The following is a 24741-nucleotide window of genomic DNA, read 5'->3' on the forward strand; positions in this document are numbered from 1 at the left end:
CTCCATGTCGAGCATGACGGCGACGAGGTGCTCCTTCTTGTTGTAGGCAACGGCGGCTTGGTGTAGGACTCGGGCGAGCTGCAGCGTGGTGGAGTGTTCGCCCGAAAGCCAAACTGCTCGTCGCGCGGCGTGATGTGCGGCGACAGGTGCACCAGCAGCAGCCTCTCGAACAGCTTCGATGTGGTCGACAACAGGGTGATTGGTCGGTGGCTCTCCGGGCGTAGAATATTCTTCCCGGGCTTCGGGAGCATGATGACGCGCCCAAGCTTCCAGGGGCGCGGGAAGGCCCGTCCGCAGGACTCCGTTGAAGAGCCGCGTCAACGTCGCGATACCTCGCGGGGGTAGGTGACGCAGCGCCTCGTTGGGGATGCGGTCGGGGCCAGGCGCCTTCTTCAGCGGGACGCGTCGGATCATCCTCACGACTTGGCCCGGGGAGAAGACAATGGGGTCTTCGTCGGGGGCTATCGGTGCCGCGAAATACTCCCGCCAGTCGCTGCCCGATGTCTGCCTCTTGTTGGTGGTTGTCAGACGGGTTTGGGGAGAACTGCATCTCCAGGTGGTCCGCGAAGATCTCCCCCTGTCTTCTGCCCTGTAGCGGATGGTCCGTCACTGGCAAGAAGCGGGCGGGTGGGTGCTGGCTTGTTCGCCAGGCGGCGGCATAGGCGGTGGATGCCGTTCCAGTCCTCTCCACCGAAGCGATGTGCTCAAGCCAAGAGTATTCCGAGTGTACGGCGAGGCCCCTCGAAATCTTCTCGGCGAGCGCGTTCAGCTGGGACTTCGTGGTCGGGCATCTGGTGCGTTGGTAGTGGCGGCGCAGTTTCCTCTTCCTCTGGCATGAGGGTCTGGATGTCAGCTGGGATCTGATGGCGCGGGCGCGCTGGTGATCTGCCGGTTCAACACTGGAGTGTGCGAGAGCGTCGGTGACACATGAACTGAACAGCTCAGCGAGGCGGTCAACTTCCTCCGTACTGTCACGGGGAAGGACGGCGAGTGTTCAGTCATGTAGGCGGCAAATCTATCCCAGTCTTGTCTGCGGCGGGGAGGAGGGGCAGCCGTCCGAGTCGGTGCCATGTCCAGGGTCGCCAGGACTGGTTGGTGATCCGAGAGAAGGTGATAGTCCAGGACGTCATGCGCGGCCAGGTAGAAAGGCCGCGGGCTACCATAAGGTCGATGACGTCTGGAGCGTGGGCTGCGTTGTGCGGATAGTGGGTCGGGACCTCTGGTCCAAGCACCTCGTATCCTTGGCTCTCTGCGTCGTCGAAGAGCCTCCGCCCGTCAAGCAGATCTTCGTGGAGTTCCATGCGGGTGTTGCAGTTGAAGTCGCCCGCTACAATCGTGGGCAGCGGCGAGTCCAACAGATCGTGGACGTCAGCCACTGCGAGACGAGAGCTGGCGGCTTGTAGAAGGCAAACACACGTAGGGATGTCCGTTGACGCAGATCTCCACTCCGAGGGCATATGACGACCTGAGCGTCGTCAGCACCGGCAGTGGTTGATGCACCAATCCTCTTCTCACCAGGACAGCTAGCCCCGGTAGGCGTTGCCCTGGTGAGGTCTCCTCCTTCCTGTAGGCATAAAACCCTGGCGTCTTAAGGCGGTCCCTGCCTTAAGGTGGGTCTCAGATATGAGTGCCACGTCAATCTTCTGCTCGGCCAGGAGATGACGCAGCAGTCCGGTCTTCGCCTTGGATAGGCCATCGGCGTTCCAATGTATTATTCTTAGTTGGCTAGCCATTTTGTGCGTACAAGTCAGCTAGCCTTCTAAGAATAATCGGGACGGGGTCCTGTCCTGATTGGATAGCCTGGAGCAGCTCCTGCAGCACGAGAATCAGCTGCTGGATGACCTTCGCTTTCCCGTCGTCAACTTCCGTCCTCGCTTCGCCTTCTTCCCCTTTGCAGGGGCGGCGACTTCCGGGCCGGGCCGATTTTCGGGAGCGTCTCCGGTGCCGTTGTTTCGGCTGGGGCTCTCGCGGCTCTTGGTTGGAGGCCTTCTTCTTCCTCCCGCCGCGTTTACGTCGCCTTTTCAAAGGCGGGCGACTCCCATCGTTGGCCGCCGCCATTAGGGAGTGTGGTGCGTGTCCATGTTCCACCGTGGTGGCGGTGGCTCCTGTTGGGGTGGTTCCGGGGCGTGCGCGCGCGCTCGTGCGTGTGCGTGGTGCGACTCCCGCCGTCTTGTGCCTCGCCTCCTCTGGAATTCCGGCACAGTACGCTATTTGCGGTGTGGGGTCCTCCGCAGTTGCGCCGTCGGCGGGTCCTCGCGCGGTCGCTGGCAGTCGCGGGCAGCATGTCCTCTCCACAGCGGACGCAGCGTTGCGGATGGTGGCAGTTCACCGAACTGTGCCTGAACGCCTGGCACCGGTGACACTGCGCAGGTCCTGGTCTTCCTCGCCAGGCTTCCACTTTAACCCCACGCATGCCCAGTAGCGTGGTGATGTTGTAGATGCCTGGGATGGTCGCGCTGTTCTTCTCCACCTGCGCGTGGAAAATGCAGCCAGGGCGTCCCGCTCGCGCCCTCACTGCCACAGCAAATATCGGGACGAACCCCTTCCCTCAGGCCTTCGACGACGTCCTCCGGCGTTGTGTTCGCGGGAGCCGCGTATTGCCACTTTCAGTGGCAGGTCTTCCGTCCGGGTCCAGTTGTTCCAGGCCAAGCCTGGGGTTTTCTCCAGGTGGTCTTGGACCACTCGTATTCTGCCTCCGATCGCGGCGTGAAAATTATGCCCTCCTTCAGCGGCTTGGCGTTCACCGGGTGTCCCAGCTTCTGCTCCAACACGCGGAAGTGCCTGGGCCACTCTGGTAAGCTCGTCACAGCTAAGGGCGGGTGCCTCTTCCCCCTCGCGGCGGCGGGCGCCGGTGATGGTGGCGGCGGTGGCGGAGGTGGTGAAGGCGACGGTGGTGTAGGCGACATCCGAGGTGATGGCGGTACTCTGGCTCTGCTCCTGTCCTCCTCCTCGTCGTCGTCCGTCCCCAAGTCCTCGCAGGTTACTCTGCGGGACGAGAGGTCCATTGGAGACAGCTCCAGTCGCGGGATGGTCGGGCGCGGGATCGACGACGGAGAGGGTGACAGTCGCCGCTTGTTTGTAGCGGCAAACGCGGCGCGGCAGGTTGGCTGGCGGTGGAAAGCGCGACGGCGATGGGATCCTCATCGCCGGTTGCGTTAGTATCGCGGGCGCGGTCGCCGCATTGGTTGCGGGCGTCGCGCGGGTGGGCGGCGCACGTAGCGCTGGCCACGCGGACTCAGATGCGGATGGCGCGCGCGCAGGCGTTGCGGGCGAGACAGGCATTCGCGCGGGCGGCACTGCCGCAGTCGCGGGCGGCACGCGCGCGGGCGGCGCTGTTGAAGGCGCGAGCGGCGCGCTCGCGGGTAGCGCGCGCGCGGACGCAGGCGGCTCGCGCGCGGGCGGCGCTATCTCGGGCGCGGTCAGCGAACGCGCTGGCGGCGCGGTTGAGGGCGCGGGCGGCGCGCTCGCGGGCGGCGCAGGCGCGGACACGGGCAGCACGCGCGCGGCGGCGCAGTCCGGGATGCGGCAGGTGGGCGCACGGGCGGCGCGATAGCGCAGCCGCAAGCGATGCAGACGTCACGGTCGCGGTCGCGGGCGCACGCATGGGCGGCGCAGTCGGCGCGGGCGCGCGCATGGGCGGCGCGGGCGTAGGCGCGGGCGCACGCATGGGCGGCGCGGCCGCGATCGTCGCGTACGTTGGCGGTTCCAGTGCCGCGCTGGGCCGGTGTCGGGCACGGGATTTCTCCGTGCTTTTCACCGGTACGCGCGGCGGCGGCGGAGGCTTTTTAGGCGCGCGGGGCGCTGGCGGCGCCTTGGATGCAGGCGGCGAGCGCGGCGGCGAGCGCGGCGGTGAGCGCCGCGAGCGGGCGCGGGCGCCGGCGATGTGTGCGCGGCCCTCGCTTTCGTCGCGGGCCGCGGGGTGGTGTGCGCTGCGGGAGAGGTGCAGGCGGCGGCAGTAGCGGTGGTGCGGCGGTTGCCGCATCCGCGGGCGGCGGCGTCGGCGACGCCAGGCGCGGTGACGACTCTTGATCGTCGTCCGGAGCGTCGGGAGCAGCGGGGGGGAGTCTGACATTCAGCTCCCCCATGGCTTTCCTGAAGGCGGGCGGGATCGTCATCCCCTGGCCCGCGGCACGAACGACGTGGCACATATGCCTCACGGCATTGATGTCCGCCGCGTCAAACTGCACCCTATGTTTCCGCATCGGCGTGGCTATCCGCGGTCGGTAGCCTTGCGAGCGGTAGGGTCCGGAGGGGCGGGGGGCATCGGGGTGGAGCCATCTTGGCTCGGTGGGTAGCCCTAAAAAGGGCTGTTTTAAGCTACCCACCTCCGCTACTAGAGCGGTGGTGGGGAGGCGGCTATAACCTAGGCTGCCTAGGGCAGCTGCGGCATATCGCGGCGCGCGACCATTGGGCGCGCACCGCCCTCCTCTGCGTTCTCTGTCCTCCCGGTGAGACCCGCTGGTGGAGGCCGGGATCGAACAAAGTTCGCAGTTTAAGGCGGCGCGGCGGATGCGAGAATTATGGTCCGAGCGGTGGGTAGCGGTGTTTCTACGGAAAAACTTCTACCCACAAGTACCACGATGACTGTCCGGATGATGCAAAATTCCGGGGCGAGTCGCTTTTTGTTAATGCCGATGCGGCGCGTAGCGAATGGTCTCCCTCTATCACGATATCACCGTACTCGACCAATAGCGTGCGACCGGGCGCGCGTAAACCGTAGCGACGGGGGGGAGGGGAATATGTTTAGCGTTGCTTGCTTGCTAGCTATGTTTTCTCCTTTTTTTTTGTTGCTTCATAGCGAGTAAAAAAAAAAAAATATATATATATATATAAAATACACCAGTATCAAACCTAACATAATCGAACCTAACCTAAAACGACCTAACTCAACTTAACATAACATAACATTAACATAATTACAGAAATGCCTGACGTGAGCCCGTAACCTGCCGTCGCATCGTCATCATCCATTCCATCACTCCTCTCAGTGAAGAACATAATAATAATAATAAAAAAGGTACTATACTTACTTACAATAGGTACTTATACTTATTTAACATAATGAGGTTTGACAACACTCGCTGCAATAACAGTATAGTTATACTATATAATATATTAATCTCAAAAAATATAATAAGGCATAACGGTAGGTATGTATGTATATATATGTATGCATGTATGTGTATGTATGTTTCAGTTTAATTTTAAAGGTGCGAATTGTGTGTATGTTAGCAACCAATAGGTATTAATAACAGCATAGCATCACGCAAGTCTGAGCGCGGCTAATATTTTAATCAAACCTACCTATCTACCTAGTAGTAGATTAATTAACTAACAATTGTATTATGATGACGTCATGTATTAATAGAAACTCAATATTAATACGAATCATATTGTGGCCCTTAGAAGGGCCTTTTGCGATTTTTGTTGCGGAATTTGTAATCCGCGCGTCGTGTTAGTGACACTACGGAGATACAAAAACACAACGTGGCACTAAGGATCAGGTGCGTGGCGAGGCGAGAGTGCGTGCGTGCGACTTAAGCCTTCTTCTCAGTCTTCTTGGGCAAGAGCACCGCCTGGATGTTGGGCAGTACACCGCCCTGTGCGATGGTCACGCCGGAGAGGAGCTTGTTCAGCTCCTCGTCGTTGCGGATCGCCAGCTGGAGGTGGCGAGGGATGATCCTGGTCTTTTTGTTGTCGCGCGCGGCGTTGCCGGCCAACTCGAGCACCTCAGCGGCCAGGTACTCCATCACGGCGGCGAGGTACACAGGGGCGCCGGCACCTACGCGCTCGGCGTAGTTACCCTTGCGCAGCAGCCTGTGTATACGGCCGACCGGGAACTGGAGTCCGGCGCGGTTCGAACGGGACTTTGCCTTCCCCTTCACTTTACCACCCTTGCCGCGTCCTGACATGGTTGAGAGTTAAGTTTGTTTGTTTCACGTAAACTTATAACTGGAACACTAGCGGTGCGTACAGCGCTAGCGAGTCGTAAACGTACAATACGTCGGCCATAGTTAGCCATGAAGTGGCTGAGGGAGGTCAAAAGGGGCTTGTGTTGAGCACACAGAAAAAGGCTTTGCTGCGCAGATGTCGATTCGCGCAGCGCCTTAGCCAAGGCTGAGATCTCGTCAATATTAATCGTATTGACGAGTTCGCAGACTAGCGAGATGTCGGCGAAGACATCTGGAGCTTGGAAGTTTGGAGTGCCTTTAGGAGGCGGGTGGGAGGGCTGAGGGCCCTTGGCCTTAGGGGCCTGACGGTTTGCCCAGACGCCCAATAGTGGGGGCGGTGGGACCGCTTGTCGGTCATTAGGTCGGTTTGGTTTGTCCGATTGTCTGTCTGACAGTATGTTTACACTTTTGGGGGGCGACGCCCCCGCCCCCTTGGCCCCCTCCCGGGGAGGGTTTTGCCTAATGGGCGGGAAATTGGCATCGTCCCTCATAGGTGCACGTGGGGGACGCCAGGGGGCCGGTTTGCGCACCCGGGACGGCGCGCCGGGGCACCCGCGGTAATTGGCGGTGTGTCCCACCGCGCCGCACAGAGCGCAGCTAGGCGGCTCCATGGTGTCCCTCGGACGCGGGCACTCCGGAGTGCCGTGGTCCCCGGTGCATTTAACGCACCGGGGTTGCGCAAAACAATAGCGCGCCGAGTGGCCATACAACTGACAACGGTGGCATTGCCCCGGAATTCCGCGTCTGTGAGGCGGCTCAACAATGATGCCGGAAATGTGGCAAATAGTACGGACGTTAAATATTTGTTTCCCCTCAGGAGAGAGGTCCAAAATGACAACCACGAGGTCGAGAGGTGTCTTCGCGGGGCGAGCTCGGTACATGCGGTGTACCTCGCGCACAGGCAGCGCTTGAGCTCGTAGGTCGTCTTTGACGGAGTCGACCTCCAGCTCTTTTGGAACTCCGCGGATGACCACGCGGAGGCCTTTTTCCTCCCCGAAGGGGTAGCGGTGATACGCAACACCTTGAAGGGTAAGTAGTCGGGTCATCTGCCTGTAGGACTCGGCGTCCTGTGTTGTAACACGGATGCCTTCCGGGGCATTAACAGCTTTGGTGAAATTTACTTTCTTACTATAGGCAAGCTTGGAGATCGACTCCCAAGCAGATTTGTCTCGAACGACGATCGGGGGGGGGCGCTGGTTGCGCGGGACTCGTTGAGAGATCGGGGGGGAGGGGGGGCGCGGGGCCGCGGAAGGCGGCGACGTGCGCGGAGAGCCAACAGGTGCGAATGCCTGCTTGGCTGCGATTTCAGAAATAGGAGAGCTAGCGGCTTTCCTTTTGCCCTTGCGGGCGACAGTAACGAATTCACCCTCTTTAAGGGTTCCATCAGATGCGTCTGAGAAGTTATCGCAGTCCATGTCGGGCTGCCTAGATTCGCAGGCAGAGCTGCGCGAAGTGATGCTGGAGGAGCGGGAGGACGCAGTGCGCGTCGTAGAAGATTTGGCGACACTTTGGCCACCGGGCGAGGCCGGGGAAGCCGGCGCGGAGAAGAGGGCAGTCGGCGACGAGAGCCGAGTTTGCGAGCGGGAGCGTGAGCGCGAACGCGAGCGCGGCCGCTCGCCTGCACGGCGCTGGGCGCCGACGTGGGCGCGCTCGAGAAGCGGGCGCGGCGACAGCGAAGATCGGCGAATAAATTGGGGGCGGGGGGGGGGGCGGCGGTAGCCGCGGCCGAACGAGGCTCCTGCGAGCCTTGATCGCTCGCGGCTGAACGGCGTTCGAGCCAGCTTTCAAACCTAGAGATTATTTCTGGGCAAATTAGACAAAGACGAAAGTTTGAAATTGGAATATACCAAACAAATCAAAAATCTAATCGAAAAAGGTTATGCAGAGGTTATGGAGTCGCCCCCGCCACCCAACTCGCCACGGGCTTGGTACCTCCCGCATTTTCCGGTTTTTCACGCACAAAAATTAAAAATGCGTTTAGTTTTTGACGCGGCGTCGCGCGCGCACGGTAAATGCTTAAACGACGCGCTGTTAACAGGGCCGGACTTACTTCAGTCACTTTTCGGAGTTTTGTTGCGTTTCCGCGAGGGCAAAATTGCCATCACTGCCGATATCCGCGAAATGTTCCTCCAAATCGAAGTGGAGGAAAGCGACCGGGACAGCTTACGTTTTTTATGGAGGGGGGAAGAGAGACAGAGCGAGCCGCGCGAATACAGAATGAAAAAATTAATTTTCGGCTCTGCCTGTTCCCCAGCTACGGCTCTATTTGTTAAGAATAAAAACGCGAAATGTAACGAGAAGCTGTACCCGGAAGCGGCAAAATTAACGATTAGAAACTCTTACATGGACGATTTCCTTATCGCCCTCGACAGTTCGGAAGCCGAGGCGAGGCGAATAATAAATGACGTACATACATTGAACTCGTTAGCGTCATTCGAGTTGACAGGATTCGCCTCGAACCGCCCCGAAGTCATAACAGACGTCAAGAGTACGTCCCTAGGAGTCAAGAGCGAATCGGAACGCACATTAGGACTCGTATGGAATCACGCGCGCGATACGTTAGGTTTTAATGTAAATTTACGTAACACGCCACCAAACGTTCTGAACGGCACCCAGTTACCCACGAAAAGGCAGGTAACAAGTAGTGTAATGAGCGTGTATGACCCGCTAGGGTACGCCTCACCAATCTCGGTGATAGGTAAAGCCCTTATTCAGGACATTTGGCGGACGGGAATAGGATGGGACGAACCTATCAAATCGGAGTCTATTCCCACGTGGAAATCGTTTATTGAAATAGAGCGAGATAGAGCGTTATGTACCTGCGTGCGAGAGAGAGGGCGAGATACACACATTCTGCAACGCGAGCGAGAAAGTATATGCCGCGGCGGTGTATTTCGTATCAAATGAACCCGGAGGAGGGAAATCCTCGCGATTAGTGGCGGCAAAGGCTAGGGTTGCCCCCACTGATGTATTAAACTGTAGATCCACACTCGCGCGTCCGAATATGTCCGAGCCAAATGAGCGCCACTTTGGTAAATGTGGCCTTCTTTTTTCTCAGTACGTTGTTGTCAGTGCAAGCGTAACGATGCCCACGTGCGTCTTTAAAAAGTGCAAAAATCACTCGCGAAAACGGAACAAATCTGATGGAATATCATACCTTCAGCGAGTATTTGTTGTTTTTTCTATTAAATTCTAATAATCAGAGAGAAATATTGATTTAATTTAATTTTAAAACCATTTCTAAATTGCTAATTAAAAGATAAACGTTGCCAGAATTCCACAACATTGACATATGCCTTGTCTTTGTCACACGCACAGGAAAGCATATCAGTAAAACGAAACAGATAAACAACAGAACATGGAACAAAAGTGTAGTGGAGTTGCCGTCACTCTATTTTATTTACCGAGTCGCCTAGCAACGGGTAGCTATGTCGTTTGAATATTTAACTTGAAGTTTGCGATTTTAATTATGTTTTATAAAAGCTTAGATAATATAATGTACTGACTGTCTGACTGTGTGGTTTATTCGTTTTTGTGCAAAATTAATAAAGCAATTTATGAAACACAAACCTCAATGAAGCCAACTTTGATAAAGCGCTCGCCAAATCTACACCGTATTAATCACTATGTTTACCTATTGTTTTTTACACTAAAAAAATCATACTAAGTATTTAACACTGTTTACAAGGTTTATAATACAGTTTACAATTTATTCACACTAGTCGAGCTTCTTATAATGTAATTATACAACATACGAAGTCCGCCGAATTTCCCGCGAATGAACTGTGCTGACAGACAGCCTGCAATTTTTTTTTGAGCTGCGCGCGGCTTGCGCTGGCAATGGTTTTAGGAGCAAACAGCCAGAACCAAGGAGGATGAGAATCCAAATTGTTTTTTATTCAAAATACTTGCACAAGTGCTTACATTTCGGCGATATTTTTAGAAGCTTTTCTGTAGCTTGCCCTGTTTGCTTATTTATTTATTTATTGTTTGTTTGGGTCAAATCTTGGAAGCTAAATTTGACCCACTTCCTGTGGTCCGATCGACTTGAAATTTGGCATACTTATGTAAATTTGGTGACAATACAATAACCTGGTGACAGTGACATCTTGGTGGTTCTGTCAGAATCGTCTCTGCAGGAGGGAACTCCTCAATAATTAATAGTACCGACTTGAAATTTGGTACAGATATGTAGTTTAGACGACAATTCAAGTACAGTCAACAAAAAGTACATTCGGCAAAAAAAGCTTGTATTAAAAATTGAATTTTTAACAAAAACTTATTACAAGCATTATATTTATTTGCAGTGTAATGTAACTATGTTTGCTCGAGTGGAATCTTTCAACTCAAATTTGAAGTGGATATCTTCAACCGATTGAGCTGAAATTTTACACGCATGTATACTTAAATCCGATGACAATGCAATATTATTATAACATGGAGTTGATCTGATGATAAAGCTAGCGGGTGACCATAGGAACTCTGTGATAAACGACACGACCACACCGAGTTTGGACTCGTTTGTCGTCTTGACGAGTACTTCGGTAACCAGGGGCATAAAGTAGGTCTCTAGGTGCAGCGTTATGGGCTGTGCGTTAATATATCGTCAGTTAGTCAGTTTATTATTTTAATTTTATATATATAGACAGTGCCGGATTAGCCCATAAGCAAATTAAGCGATTGCTTAGGGCATCATGTCTTGGGGGCACCATAAACAGCACCAAAATTTTTTTTGTTAGCACATAAAAGGTAAGGCTGTTTGAAAATCCGCTCGCTCGTGCCTCCCCATAATCTCTATCGTCTTTCATAAATATAATATTTCGTCGTAATAAATACTTACTTATTTAAAATATCGATAGGGGGGGGGGGGCATAGGCGTGCATTGCTTAAGGCATCAAATAGTCTTAATCTGGCTGTATATAGATTATCTCGAAAACGGTAAACATTTGGACTAAAGAAAATTAGCTTAAAAGTTACCTTTTCATTTTTTTTAAATTTAATTGACAAAAACTTTTTATTACGAAAGTCCTCTCCGAAAGTCCGAATGCATTCTTTGTTCAGTGTTTCTACGCACACGTAAATATTTTTATTAATTGTGGAATATGGCCGCTAGCGAAATTCAACTGTAACTTAGTAAAGACTAGGTTCAAATTTCGTCACGTATTCTTTTAATTAATTTGTGTGGGTGATGATTTTATTTGTTACACAAACAAATAAATAGTTCGGACATTCTTTGATGGGGATTTTGTTTGGCAATGTGTATCTACAGTTTAATACATCAGTGGTTGCCCCACTAAAAACAATATCTATACCGCGTTTAGAGTTACAGGGCTGTGTGCTAGGCACCAGATTAACTAAAACGGTTTGTAGAGCAAACAGATTACAAAATTATCGAAAACATTTCTGGTCGGACTCGCGGACGGTCCTAGCATGGATCAAATCCGACCCACGATCTTTTAAAAGTTTTGTAGCGCATAGACTTGCGGAAATTGAAGACACCACGGTGCCTACCGAATGGCGCTGGGTGCCAAGCGCGCTTAACACAGCCGACGACGCGACAAAAGGCGTCCGCGATAATTTTGATTAAAACCACCGGTGGTTCCAGGGCCCCGATTTATTAGGCGCGATATTAATGAATGGCCAGTAGATAAATCGGCGCCGGCGTTGACCCGCCCACAGGCGAGGAACGCCTCCGCGAGTAGTACTAGCCACGCGAAAGTGCGACACATATAGCTATCTACCGCAAATCGACAGATTTTCGAATTTCACGCGATTAATTAGGTCCGCCGCAACTTGCTGTTCGCCGCCGAGGTCTTCAAAGCCAAAATGCTCAAAAAGAAAGCACGAAATAGAAATAATCGGAATCACCTAAGACTGGCGGAACTATTATTTGGTTCGACGCAGCCAAAACAATCTCGTTCAGTGAAGACATAAGAAGGTTACATCGAGGCGAGCCAGCGTCGAAAGGATCCCCCCTTAGAAAGGTGACAGCAAAACTGGACAACAAAGGAACGCTCCTGCTGGATTCCAGAATTGACGGAGGGACAGCGATACCTATTCTTCACGCAAAAGAAAAGTTCACGCGCTTACTTATCGCATACTACCACGCAAAGTTCAATCATGGCAACCACAAAACCGTGATGAATGAGCTTACTCAAAGATACCACATTGTTGGTCGCGTGGTACGCTAAGATATTATGCGAAATTGTCAATGGTGCAAAACACATAAGGGAAACCTCTCAAACTACCCTATGGAGATTTACCACCAGAGCGCCTAATGTCGAACCAACCCCCCTTCACCGCCACCGCATGCGATCTCTTCGGGCCAATAACAATCACGATTGGTCGACGTCACGAGAAGAGGTGGGGAGCCCTATTCACATGCCTCACAACTAGGGCCGTGCATATGGAGCTCGTTGCATCATTATCAGCTGCTTCACTCATACTGGCACTGAGAAGAATGATGGCACGCAGAGGAACACCCACCGTGATATATTCGGATAATGGAACTAATTTCGTCGGAGCGGAGCGCGAAATATCTGACGCCTTGCTGACCGCCGAAAGCAACTGAAAGAGTTCGCCGAGTACAAAAGAGATCACATGGAAGAAGATACCTCCTGGAAACCCATCAGCTGGAGGAGCCTGGGAGCGTTTAGTAATCTTCAATTAAAACAGCGCTTCGTGCCACCCTACATGAAAAGCACCCCAAAGAAGAAGTGCTGCACACGCTGTTGTTGGAAGCAGAACACGTCGTTAATTCTCGACCACTCACGCCACTGACGGGCAGTCAAGAAGAAGCATTGGACGCCTAATCATTTTCTCATTGGCAGGTCCAACGCCATGTCTCCATTCTGTAATTTCCACGATATAACGCTTAATGAAAAAATCGTGGGCAACAATCGCAAAAGATGGCAGATCATTTCTGGCTAGATGGACCAAAGAATATCGACCGCAACTGAAGCTACGTGTCGTCGACAGACAGCTCGGGTTCACAGCGGGAGGTGCTTCGCAGTCCTCTGCGGTCGTTACGACGGGAGTAGGGCAACGAAAACACCTTCGATAGTGGACTGTATTTATTGTACTGGTTCGTTCGTCGATTCGCGGTGGTAATCGGAGTCCGGTTCGAAATCGCGGTGGTCGGTCGGTAAGGCAGCAATCGGAGGTCCGTTGGAATAGCAGGGGTCGGTTCGCTTCGCTGGTCGCTGGTCGCTGGTCGCTTGCTCGCTGTAGGCTTCGTAGAGAGGAGCGCTTCGGGTCGCTGTCCGCGTCGAACTGCCTTATCGCTGCGGGCGGGCCTGTATTTATACCCCCGCGGCCGGGGTATAAGCCCGCCCGTGATTGGCTATAATTCCCCGATAATCCAGGCGCTGTGATTGGTGGACCCAAATCACAAACGCACTGAATTACCGGGGAATTTTCGCTATCGTTACTTGGGTTTTCGCTTTTATTTAATTATTACTAATCGATTTCGCTACAATTTGATTCTTAAACTACTTATTCTACTATTTACAATGATTCTTAAACTATATTATTCTAGTTTCGGGGCTGTCCGCAACAATTCTCCCCCCGCCGAATCCGCAGGGGAGGCTTCGTCCTTTGTCGGGAGGACAGCCAGTCGCGTCGTAGGGCGCCGGAACACTCCTCCCTTGGTGCGGACGTCCGCGCTCCGGATGCCGCCGTCAGGTCCAGGGAAGACTGCTTCCACGACGCCTCGGGGCCACACATTGCGTGGTAGGTTGGAGTCGACGACGATGACGACGTCGCCGACTTGCAGCGGTCGCTCGCCCCCGCTCGGAGATTGACGAGAGTTGGCAGGTATTCCCGGACCCAGCGGGCCCAGAAATGATTGGCTAGCGCTTGGCTAGCACGCCAGGCTCTTCGGTCAGCTTCGTCGCACGTGCCGGTGGGAGGGGTGCCTGCCGGGCCGCCGAGCAAGAAGTGGCTCGGCGTGAGCGCCTCCTCGTCGCAGGGGTCGACCGACACGTGCGTCAGCGGTCGCGCGTTGACGGTCTGTTCAGCCTCCGCCAACAGTGTCACGAGCACCTCTTCCTTTGGTGCCCGTGAGAAGAGTGTGGCGGTCAGTGCGGTCTTGACTGACCGCACCAACCTCTCCCAGGCGCCCCCCTGGTTAGGAGCTCCAGGAGGGATGAACCGCCATTCCATGCGGTGTCGCAGTCCGATGTCGCGGAGCTCGGGCAGCCACTCCTCGTAGGCGGCGCGAAGCTCCGTGTCGGCCCCGCGGAAGCATGTACCGTTGTCACTATACATGACGCGGGGCCAACCTCGTCGAGCCGCCATACGCCGCAGCGCCATGATGGCGGAGTCCGTAGAGAGGCTCGCGACGATCTCCAGGTGGACGGCGCGCGTCGTCAGGCAGGTAAAGAGCGCTACCCAACGCTTTTCGTGGCGCCGCCCAATCGTGACCGTCAGCGGGCCGAAGTAGTCGACCCCGCAGTTAGTGAAGGGCCGGCTGTAGGGGTCGATGCGGGCCCGCGGTAGATCGCCCATCGCTGGTGGGCGCGGAGTCGAGCGCCGCACAGCACATGTGCGGCAAGCGCGCGCTACCTTCTTCACCGTGGGGCGAAGGTGCAGCACCCACAGTCGCTGCCGCAGGTCGTTGACCACCCGTTCGTTCGATGAGTGGTGGGCGTCGCGGTGCGCCTTCTCGATTAGAAGGCTCACGAACGGGTGGCGGCCGTTTAGGATGACCGGCCTCTTCGTCGCGTCCGGCACCGGCGCGGCGTTGATGCGGCCACGCAGCCGGAGTAGGCCGTCCTCGAGGACGGGGTCGAGGTGGAAGAGGCTGCTCTTCTTTGGCAGCCTCCCCCGTATCGCAGTATGTCGATTTCTTCTGCGAAGCTATCCATCTGGCACTTCCGGAACCAGAGGTGCTCCGCTCGTTCGATATGTCGCACTTCTAACTGACTATCTTTGTCGCGGCACTTGTCGACAAAAAATATCACTCGCGCTGTCGCTTTAATTAGTCTTTCGAATTTTGAAAATCGTTCAATGTTCGGCAACGCACTGGTCAGATTAACACTTTTGTTTTTCACATTTTCACTTGCACTCGCGTCCGCATTAATATTATAAATTTCGCTTACTGTTTCCTGCGGCCATTGGTCTTCCGGTAGCCGCAGGAAGTCGGGTCCGGTGAACCACCGGTCGGTGGTGGATATTTGGCGGGCACTGTCCGCCCGCGTCGCGTCGTCCGCCGGGTTTGCTGCTGTCGGCACCCACCGCCATTGCTCGGGGCGGGTTATCTCGGCGATCTCACCAAGTCGATGCGCCACAAAGGGTGTATAGCGCTTTGCGTCGTTGCGAATCCACGCCAGGACAGTGCGTGAATCCGTCCAGAATACGACGCGCTCGATCGTAAGTCGTTGTTCCGCTATGATTGTGGCCGCCAGCCGAGCCCCGATCAGAGCCGCTTGTAGCTCCATACGAGGAATGCTCTGCTGCCTCAGCGGGGCCACCTTCGCCTTTCCCGCCACCAGAGCCACCGTCACGGTTCCGGAGGCGTCTGTCGTCCGGAGGTAGATGGCCGTGGCGTAGGCGCTCTCGCTCGCGTCGGTGAAGGCGTGCAGCTCGTGGCGGCCCACCGCGTAGCACCGCTCCAGCTGCAGTGCCGCTACGGCGGCTAGACCGCGAGCCCACTCGATGAAAATACCGCCGTCCTCCAGGTCCAGCGGCTCGTCCCACGGCGCCTGTTTGCGCCACGACTGCTGAAGGGTCACCTTGGCGGTGATTGTGTAGGGCGATAGGAGCCCGAGCGGGTCATAAACTGACATCACCGCGCTCAAGGCCTCTCTCTTCGTTGGTGTGCGCGTTCCTTCGCGCACCTCTTTCGGCACCCGGTTCATTGCGGTGTTGAACCCGAGTGTGTCGCTTCTTGGGTCCCAGATGAGCCCCAGTATTTTCGGCCCCTCACTAGTGTTGCGGGCGCTGTTGCCCGCAGTTCAGGTTCGATTCTTCGTTCGAGTTTCGGGGAATTGGTGTTCCACCCGCGCAGCTCAAAGCCGGCTCGTAAGTGGACTTCGTTGACGGCCGTTGCTACGTCCACGGCCTCTTCTTCGGTCGCGTAGCTGTCCACTAGGTCGTCCATGTAGTGGCTCGACGTTATCGCGTATAGTGCCTGCGGGAATTCCGGCGCATGGCGCTCGGCGTTGTGGTTGCGCACGCTGTGCGCCAGGAAAGGGGAGCTTGCTGCTCCGAAGATCATCGAAGTCATTTTCATTAGCTTGGGTTGATTCTCGCCCGGCTCCCTCCATAGGAACAGCTGCGCCGGGCGATCTTCCGGTCTAATCTTCACTCGGAGAAACATTTCTTTTATGTCTGCCGTTACTGCGTAGCGGCCCTCCCGGAACCGTAGTAGTATGCCCGGAAGGGACTTTAGCAGGTCGGGCCCCTCCAGCAGGAAATCGTTAAGGCAGCGGCCCTGGCTGCGGCTCGCTGCGTCGAAAACCAGGCGGAGCTTCCCTGGTTTATTGGGGTTCCGCACGGCAAAGTGGGGCAGCACCCAAGCGCGCGGGTGGCGCGCATCTGCCTCGGTGGCGGGCTCCGCATAGCCCTTCGCTATTAGGTTGGTGACCTGTGCCGCGTACTCTTGCGCGAAGTTTGCGTCGCGACGCATCTTGCGCTCGATGCCCTTGAAGCGCTGTAGTGCCGTCGCGTAGCTCGCTGGCGTTTGCACCTCGTCCGTTATCCACGGCAGACCGACTTCATAGTGATCGCCGTGGAATTTCACTGTTGCTTCGAAGAGTCGTTTCGCCCGTTCCTCGGCTGGTCGTGGTTTCGTGGCCAGCGACACGCCCAGCGCGTCGATGGCGAAATGTCGCTGAACTAGCTTGTCGGTGGCGTCGTCGCGTACGTTATAAACGTAGAGCACATCCTCGGTCGGGCCGCCCGCTCGAATGGCCCGGGGCACTGAGCCGTAAATGACCCAGCCCAGTGCCGTCCGAACCGCTGCTGGTTGCCGTCGCTTGCCCGTCCGTGTCTCGTGGACGAGCATCAGGTGCCAATTGTCCGCGCCAATGAGGAGACGCGGAATGGCTTCGTCGTAGCAGGCATCGTTCAGCCCACTAAGGTGGCGGTACCGGGTAACCTCCTGACCCAGTCGCTGTGTGTGGATCCGGAGGTTGTCGACGGTGCGGGCGGCGATCTTGTAGGCCTCACCGTGGCCCTGCACCGTGATGTTGACACGTCGACTGTTCGGCAGCTCGGTGTTGCTGGCGATGCCTCTCATTTGCATTGGCACCGCCGGTCCCGAGGCTCCGATCGTGCGCGCCAGGTCTTCGTCGATGAGCGTCACCGTTGACCCGTCATCCAGCAGTGCGAAGGTGTCGACGGTGCCGCTGGGTCCGCTGACGCGGACTCGGCACATCTTCAGCAGGACCGGTGACTTGCCGTCTTCGTTGCTGACCGTAGTCACCGTCTGCTTTTCGGGGATTGGCGCCGGCCCAACAGTGGGCTCGGACGCCAATGTCGTTGGGGACTGCGGTGCCTGCCCACGGGGCGGCGTCCGCTCGCGTCTCGCTTCGGGGTGGCGCGGCACTTTTGCCGCGCTCGCGTGCAGCAATGGATGGTGCACATGCCGGCACCCGTTGACTTCACAGGTGCGGGCTCGGCAGGTTTCGCGGCGGTGCTGCTGGTCCATGCAGCGGAAGCACACGCGGTTGTCGCGTGCCCACTGCCAGCGATCGTTGACCTCCATGTTGGTGATGCGCTTGCATCTCGTGGTGGGATGACCGCCTCCACAGCAGAGGCAGCGGCGCGCGTCATCGCCCTCGGTGGCGTAGACGGGCGCTCGCGGCGCGGCCCGAGGGGTGGGGCCGCGCATCGGCGTCGGACGGGGTGCTGGCCTCGCAGCATCCCTTCGGAACGTCAGCGTAGTGGCGGCGGCGGCTGCCGTCGCTTCCACCGTTGTATAGGAGAAACGCAGGGCGCGGTCGGCCTCGCGCATGAGGAACCGCGACAACAGAATGATTTGTGGCTCCATGGTCATCTGCTCCGATGCGAAGTCCCCGAAGCGTGACCGTAGATGTGGGCTGAGCTTCTCCATCACGTCGCGTACCAGCAAGGGGCTGGCGAGGTAGCCGTGCTGGTCGATTGATGACAGCACGCTGACGATGTTTTGCAATTTGACTGCAAACGCGTTGATTTCGGTGGCAGTTGACCCCAGGCGCGGCAGCTTCTTGAGGTCGTCGAGTGCTTTGGTGGCCAGAATTTCGGGGCGGCCAAAGCATTGTCGCAGCGTCGTCATTACTGCTTCGGGGTTGGCCGAGGTGTGGAGCAGCGCCTCCACCGCTTCGCGCGCAGTTCCGCGCAAACAGGAGCGCAGCCGCGCCATATTTTCTTGCGGCGTGAAATTATACGCGCGCGTCGATTCGGCGTAGGCAGCCTGGAACGGCAGCCACTCGCCCGCCGCACCGGAGAAAGCAGGCAACTCGTAGACCTGCCTCGGCGGCGGACGCACTCGTGCCATTTTTTCGAGGGCCTCGGCGAGCTTCTCGATCCCGCGTTGTCCGCTTGCACTTCGTTCGCGAGCAGGTGTAGCTGGCGGCGAATTGCGTCGCTTCGGTTCGAACGGGGGCGGCGGTGAGCGCCGCCGCGGCTCGTGCTTCGGTGGTGGCGGCGTCGGTTGATCCGCCGCGGTGCGCCGTAGCCAGTCATCCACCTTTGCGTGTGGTCCGGTGATGCTCCCGGCTTGTGCTCCGCTTCGATGCTAGCCAGCTTCTGGCGTAGCTTGGCCTTCACTCGCTCCTTTTGCAGCTCCAGTTCTTGCTGCTTGATGCGCAGGAGCTCCTCTTCGGCTTCCTCTTCAGCAAGCCGGATACGGATCGCCGTTGCATTTGATGCATGTGAAGGCACCGGCGACCTCGCACCGGCTTGCATCGCCGCCGGTTGTTCATAAAAGGCGACGGCTCGTTGTGGTCGCTCCTGGTTGGCAGCCCAGTCCATTGTTGGCTGCTCTCCTCCCCCATTTGGGTGTGGGGGGAGTACTCGATGGCTTCAAGTTGCGGGTTGTGTTGCACGCACGCTGCCCCCCATGGCCTCGCTGTTGCACCGTATCGGCGGTGTGGCTGGGCTGCGCGCCCAGCTCCCCCCCTCGGCCGCCGAGGTGCGCCTCACCGGGGCCGGGCCGCACGCCCAGCTCCCCCCCACGGCCGCCGAGTTGCGCCTCATCGGGGATGCGGCCGGGCTGCGCGCCCAGCTCCCCCCCTAGGCGGTAGTAGTCCTCTTCGGTCGATCGGATCGGCTGCATGCTCATGGCTCCCTCCCCGGCTCGGGTGAGCGGGGAAAGTAAACGGCGTCGCGACGTGTAGCGGCGATGGCGAGGTCACGCGGCGGCTCGCGTGTCGTCATCCGCGTCTCGGCGCGAGGAAGTACCGTGGGCGAGGCGGCGTCGCGGCGGACGATGCGTTCCAACTGCTGTTGCCAGATGTCGTCAGCGGTGGTCGTGGCAGTAGCAGCGGCGGTCGTCGTCGGAGCTCGTTCGGCGGCGGTTTGTTCTTCGGGCGGCGGGTGTGGCGGCGCTCTTCGCGGTCGCCCTGAGATCGGGTTACCACCATCTTCAGTCGATGTCTTCAGATCCGGCTCGAAGGACCAAACACTGTCGTCGACAGACAGCTCGGGTTCACAGCGGGAGGTGCTTCGCAGTCCTCTGCGGTCGTTACGACGGGAGTAGGGCAACGAAAACACCTTCGATAAGTGGACTGTATTTATTGTACTGGTTCGTTCGTCGATTCGCGGTGGTAATCGGAGTCCGGTTCGAAATCGCGGTGGTCGGTCGGTAAGGCAGCAATCGGAGGTCCGTTGGAATAGCAGGGGTCGGTTCGCTTCGCTGGTCGCTGGTCGCTGGTCGCTTGCTCGCTGTAGGCTTCGTAGAGAGGAGCGCTTCGGGTCGCTGTCCGCGTCGAACTGCCTTATCGCTGCGGGCGGGCCTGTATTTATACCCGCGCGCCGGGGTATAAGCCCGCCCGTGATTGGCTATAATTCCCCGATAATCCAGGCGCTGTGATTGGTGGACCCAAATCACAAACGCACTGAATTACCGGGGAATTTTCGCTATCGCTACTTGGGTTTTTCGCTTTTATTTAATTATTACTAATCGATTTCGCTACAATTTGATTCTTAAACTACTTATTCTACTATTTACAATGATTCTTAAAACTATATTATTCTAGTTTCGGGGCTGTCCGCAACACTACGAGTTAAGTCAAGGACGGACCACCGCAAACGTAAAAACCCGGCGACATTGTCATAATTGTTGATGAACAATGCCGAGAGGTACGTGGCCCAGAGGCGAAGTAATAAAAACTTACCCCGGCCAGATGGCATAGTACGCGTAGTAGAAGCACGCACCGCGCCGGCCTCCTTCGTCGTCCTGCGTCTAGCTAGACTTATAAAAATTTCCGAAGCCTGAAGGTGTTAGCACACGTGGGGGAGAATGTCGGAAATAGGTTTAAGATATTTTGTAATATAGATATTTAGATTAGAATTCGTTTTGTTTTTGTTTACTTTATTTTCCTATTTTTATTGTGATTGTTGATTTGTGTTTGTTACCTGTATATTTTATTAATTATGTGCCATGTAATAGATATAAGGTTTTATGAAAAAATAAATGCATTTGTCAGGCCACACTATACAGTAACAGAACTTACACACACTATCCCCACTCACATTACAACAATTCTCTCCTGGCTTCCCATTGTCCTCCCCGCGGCTCGATGCATGATCGACCGTGCTCCGCCTCCTCGCGCGCAGCGACAATATTTTAAATACCGCGCCACATATTCCAACTCACTCGCCGCCCGACCCTACGCAGAACAACGCATACTAGTAATACTTTAATGCAGATGCACTTTATATGGAAGCAAGTTGTTTCATTAATAATAATAATACAGTCCACCCTCAACAACTTATGTCTTACTTGCTTAAGTTATATTATGTATATGTTATAACAATAAATTACGTTCATACGTTGTCATTTAAGTATAGATACGACTGTTAGTAGCGATCGATAGTCTTGAATAACAAATGAATAATTGGAGCTATCAATTAAGACTAACTGGACTGGTTCAGCTGTCAGTGCTGGCATATGTATAGCAAATAAAAAAATAATATATATATATATAAATATAGCTAGCTGTCTGTCAAATCAACTATCTTATTGATCAATATTAAAACAAGAACAGAAGAAAATAAAATAGTTTTGACAGATCACAGCAAGAAGCATTCCAAAACAATTAAATTAGCAATAACATTCATCACCATTTTAGCTTATTTTCAACAAAATGCAGAAGAAACAATTGTGGAAACAGATAGTTCATACAGTGGCATAGGAGCTTGTTTAATACAAATACAAAACGGACAAAAGAAAGTGATAGAATACGCGATTCGTTGTTTGAAAGACACAGAAACAAGGTACCACATCAATGAACTCGAAGTAACAGCCGTACATTGGGCAATTGTGCATAAGTTCCGCATATATTTTACTAGTACAAAAATTACCTTAGTAACAGACAGTTATACAACAGCGTATGTAGTCAACAAGTCTAAAATGAATCGAAAATTTGCAAGATATGTAGTAGATCTAGCCCCATTTGACTTCACACCTATTCATAGACCAGGAAAGCAAAATTGTATAGCAGATCATTTATCTCGTTACCCATTAGAAGAAATGTGTATGATGGTAATTTCAAGTAATCAGGAAAAATTAAAACAAGCTCAAGAAAAAGACAGTTTTATAAAGTTAATTTGTTCGAAATTACAACAAGAACCAACAACTCATCATTTACAACAAATACAAGAAAAATACAAGTTAGAAAATGGAATTTTATTACACATCAATAGTGAAGAACCTTTTTACAAAGACAAAATTGTTGTACCGCAAAATTTAAGATGGTCAATTTTGAATATAACACATAACGAAGGTGGACATTTAGATTTTAAATCAACAATAGCAAGATTAAAGCAAAAATATTGGTGGAAAACAATGCATAAAGATGTCAAAAATTACACGAAATCATGTATAGTTTGTGCTAGTACGAACAGAAGAACAAAATTTGCATACGGTTTCATGGGCACAAGACCTATACCAGAGTTACCAATAGATGTCATTTCAGCTGATCATATTGTTGCATTACCACAAACAAGTTCAGGAAATTTATATATATTGGTCCAGTGCTGGTTTTCAACTAGCGATATGCTGAGCCGGGACCTTTTTATAGCGGCAACACTTCTTTTTGTTATATTTACTAATTTATGTTTCATTGCTGTTATAAATAAATTATTTTCTTTCTTTTCTTTCTTTCATATTGATCATGCTACAAGATATATCATGGCAAAACCCACAAGCTCATTATCAGCGAAAGATGTCATTGACACCATTGAAAATGACATTATATACACATATGGCCCACCATTGACTTACATCTCAGATAAAGCCCCATGTTTCATGAGCCAGGCAACACAAAGATTTTTCACAAAATATGAAATAGAACATTTACCAACAACACCATATACAGCCCAGAGTAATGGATTAGTTGAACGGGCAAATGCCAATATCATTGCCACCTTGACTAAAATGGCATTAGAGAACAAAACAGATTGGGACAAGTTACTACCAAACGCTCTGTTAATTATAAATACAGCAAAACAAAAAACTACAGGTTTCTCACCATTTTACTTACTACATGGATATCACCCTAGAATACCACCAAATGAAATTCACATAGGAACAGTACAGGAAGAAATAGAACGAACACATCAGTTAGAATTGTTAGCAGAAGCTAGACAAATAGCAATTAACAACATTCAAGAACAACATTATAAAAACAAAACAAAATTTGATCTAAGAAGAATAGGGCATAACTTCAAGCCAGGTGAATATGTACTATATGCATGGCCACAACCTCAAGATGATAAGATAACTCCAAAATTTAAAGGCCCATACCAAATTATTAGACAAATTGGATCAGTATGTTATGAAATACAAAATGTCAAGAAACCAAGTCAAAAAAAAATAGTACATGTACAATTCCTAAAACCTTTATCCCCACCTCCAATCCTAGACTCTTTTTCAGCTTTTTCAGCACAGTATGATGATGATGACCAACCCCATGATGACCAGTTCTATAATGACTAACCCTATGATGACCAGATGGATGACAACAACACTTCGGAACCTCACACAAGGCAATATATAACTAAGAGGACGCATCACACATCATACCTATCAAGTATGATAACATTAGTAACTAACTACCGGACTAGACAATATATAATTCCATAATATAATCTATGTACTTGAAGTCTTAGATATCAACGTTTGCATTTCTTATAAATTTTAACACTAAAATAGGATATTAAAATTTTGAAAATAACTTAGTAGCAATTTAAATAATTTAGAAAAATGTAACTATCAGTTTAAAGTATGAAAAAAAAGAAAGGTTAAGAATGAGTAAAAGCGAAGCGCCAGAAAGTGTAAATACATTGTATCTGCTGTAAATATGTCCATACCTAGACTAAGTGTACATATAGAGTATTTGTAAAAATAATAATAAGTTCAAAGTAATAGTAAGTTTCAAAGCATGAGACAAATTTTAATTACAACATTGTCACTCAGAACATGTCACATGTCATGAAAATAAAACAACAGTAGATTAGATCAATCAAGTATATTTTGCATGAATGTACATTACCTTGTAAATAAATGTAAACAGCTAATTTTGAAGGAAACTTAGTCTAAATAAAATTAAAATTAGGAAAAATTAACTTAACAAACTTATGAGTGTAAATAACAATACAAACAGATTCCAATGAACTAAGCATGTAAAAATTAAAACAGGTGTAAATAAAATCAATTAATTAAGGGCAGAAAATGTATAATAATAAATAAAGGCAAAAGTTGTATATATATATTAAAAATGTAAAAAAAAAAATCAAATATACCCTATGGCAGTTGCATAGCAGGATTGTAAATAAAATAAAGTAGGAAGGTTAAATGCATGGAAATAGTATGTACATAGTAACATAGTTAAGAAAACCAAAAAAAATATAAAAACGTAAAAGTAAATAAAAACAATAAATTTGAAAATATAAAAAATAAAAAAATCCATAGTTGTAAAGGTAGATTGTATATTGTAAGGTAAGGTGACCAAGAATGGTTAATTTAGAGTCACAGAATGATTTTGTAAATACATAGCCATAGACAGTAAGATGATAACTCAAAAACAATCACATTGTATATAAGGAAAGTTGATTATTAACCGAACAAAGATTGAAGTTGTATTGTTGAAGTCAGTAAAATTTAAAAGTATTGTAACATACATAGGACAGATTAAAAGTTTCAAGTAAAATAAGATTGACATTTAAAAGTAAGTTTAGAGTTGAAAATTGTATAACAGTAAATAACTTAGTATGTTTTAAGTAATATAGTAACTTCAGTTTCAGGCCCGCCCAATAATAATAAATGAATAATAGTAGTTTAAAAACATTGTTATTGTAGAAGTTTGTTTTGAAGAATTAAAAAAAAATATATATATATATATATATATATTATATATATATATATATATATAATATATACATATATTGTAAACTTAAAAGCATGTAAGGGTGAAATGTAATTGAAAATAAAGATTAATTTTAAATTAAATTTCAAAGGGCATGTAAGGGCAATACCGACAGAGATAGCAAGATTCTCATAATTGTAGATGAGTGAAGGAGACAAATAAAGAACACTTCCAAGATGTCTGATTTTTAATTAGCAACACATATCCCAGGATTT

The 24741-nt window shown here is 51.9% G+C and overlaps 4 protein-coding genes across 5 annotated transcripts in view; 1 reads left to right on the forward strand and 3 right to left on the reverse strand.

The window, feature by feature from the left end:
• LOC141442900 (uncharacterized) overlaps positions 1 to 5307 on the forward strand; it is a 52388-nt gene extending 47081 nt beyond the window's left edge. For both annotated transcript variants that reach the window (XM_074108052.1, XM_074108053.1), the window contains one exon: positions 4923 to 5307. In XM_074108052.1, the coding sequence (XP_073964153.1) occupies positions 4923 to 4937 (15 nt within the window). In that variant the 3' untranslated portion in view covers positions 4938 to 5307. The remainder of the gene's footprint in view (positions 1 to 4922) is intronic.
• Positions 5308 to 5393: 86 nt separating this feature from the next.
• Positions 5394 to 6000, reverse strand: LOC141442905 (histone H2A). Its single transcript, XM_074108058.1, has one exon. It carries the CDS (start codon positions 5910 to 5912, stop codon positions 5538 to 5540), a length of 375 nt encoding a protein of 124 aa, XP_073964159.1. The 5' UTR covers positions 5913 to 6000; the 3' UTR covers positions 5394 to 5537.
• A 7484-nt stretch (positions 6001 to 13484) lies between these two features.
• LOC141443121 (uncharacterized) lies at positions 13485 to 15811 on the reverse strand. The gene is made up of 2 exons (XM_074108332.1): positions 15053 to 15811; positions 13485 to 14762 (listed from the first exon to the last, which is right to left on the reverse strand). Exons 1-2 carry the CDS (start codon positions 15809 to 15811, stop codon positions 13485 to 13487), a joined length of 2037 nt encoding a protein of 678 aa, XP_073964433.1.
• LOC141443123 (uncharacterized) lies at positions 15808 to 19218 on the reverse strand. Its single transcript, XM_074108333.1, has 3 exons — positions 18987 to 19218; positions 18625 to 18919; positions 15808 to 18481 (listed from the first exon to the last, which is right to left on the reverse strand). The coding sequence occupies exons 1-3, from the start codon at positions 19216 to 19218 to the stop codon at positions 15808 to 15810; spliced, it is 3201 nt and encodes a 1066-aa protein (XP_073964434.1).
• Between the last annotated feature and the right edge of the window lie 5523 nt (positions 19219 to 24741).

This window comes from Choristoneura fumiferana, chromosome 26 (assembly GCF_025370935.1).
Source record: "Choristoneura fumiferana chromosome 26, NRCan_CFum_1, whole genome shotgun sequence".
NCBI lineage: Eukaryota > Metazoa > Arthropoda > Insecta > Lepidoptera > Tortricidae > Choristoneura > Choristoneura fumiferana.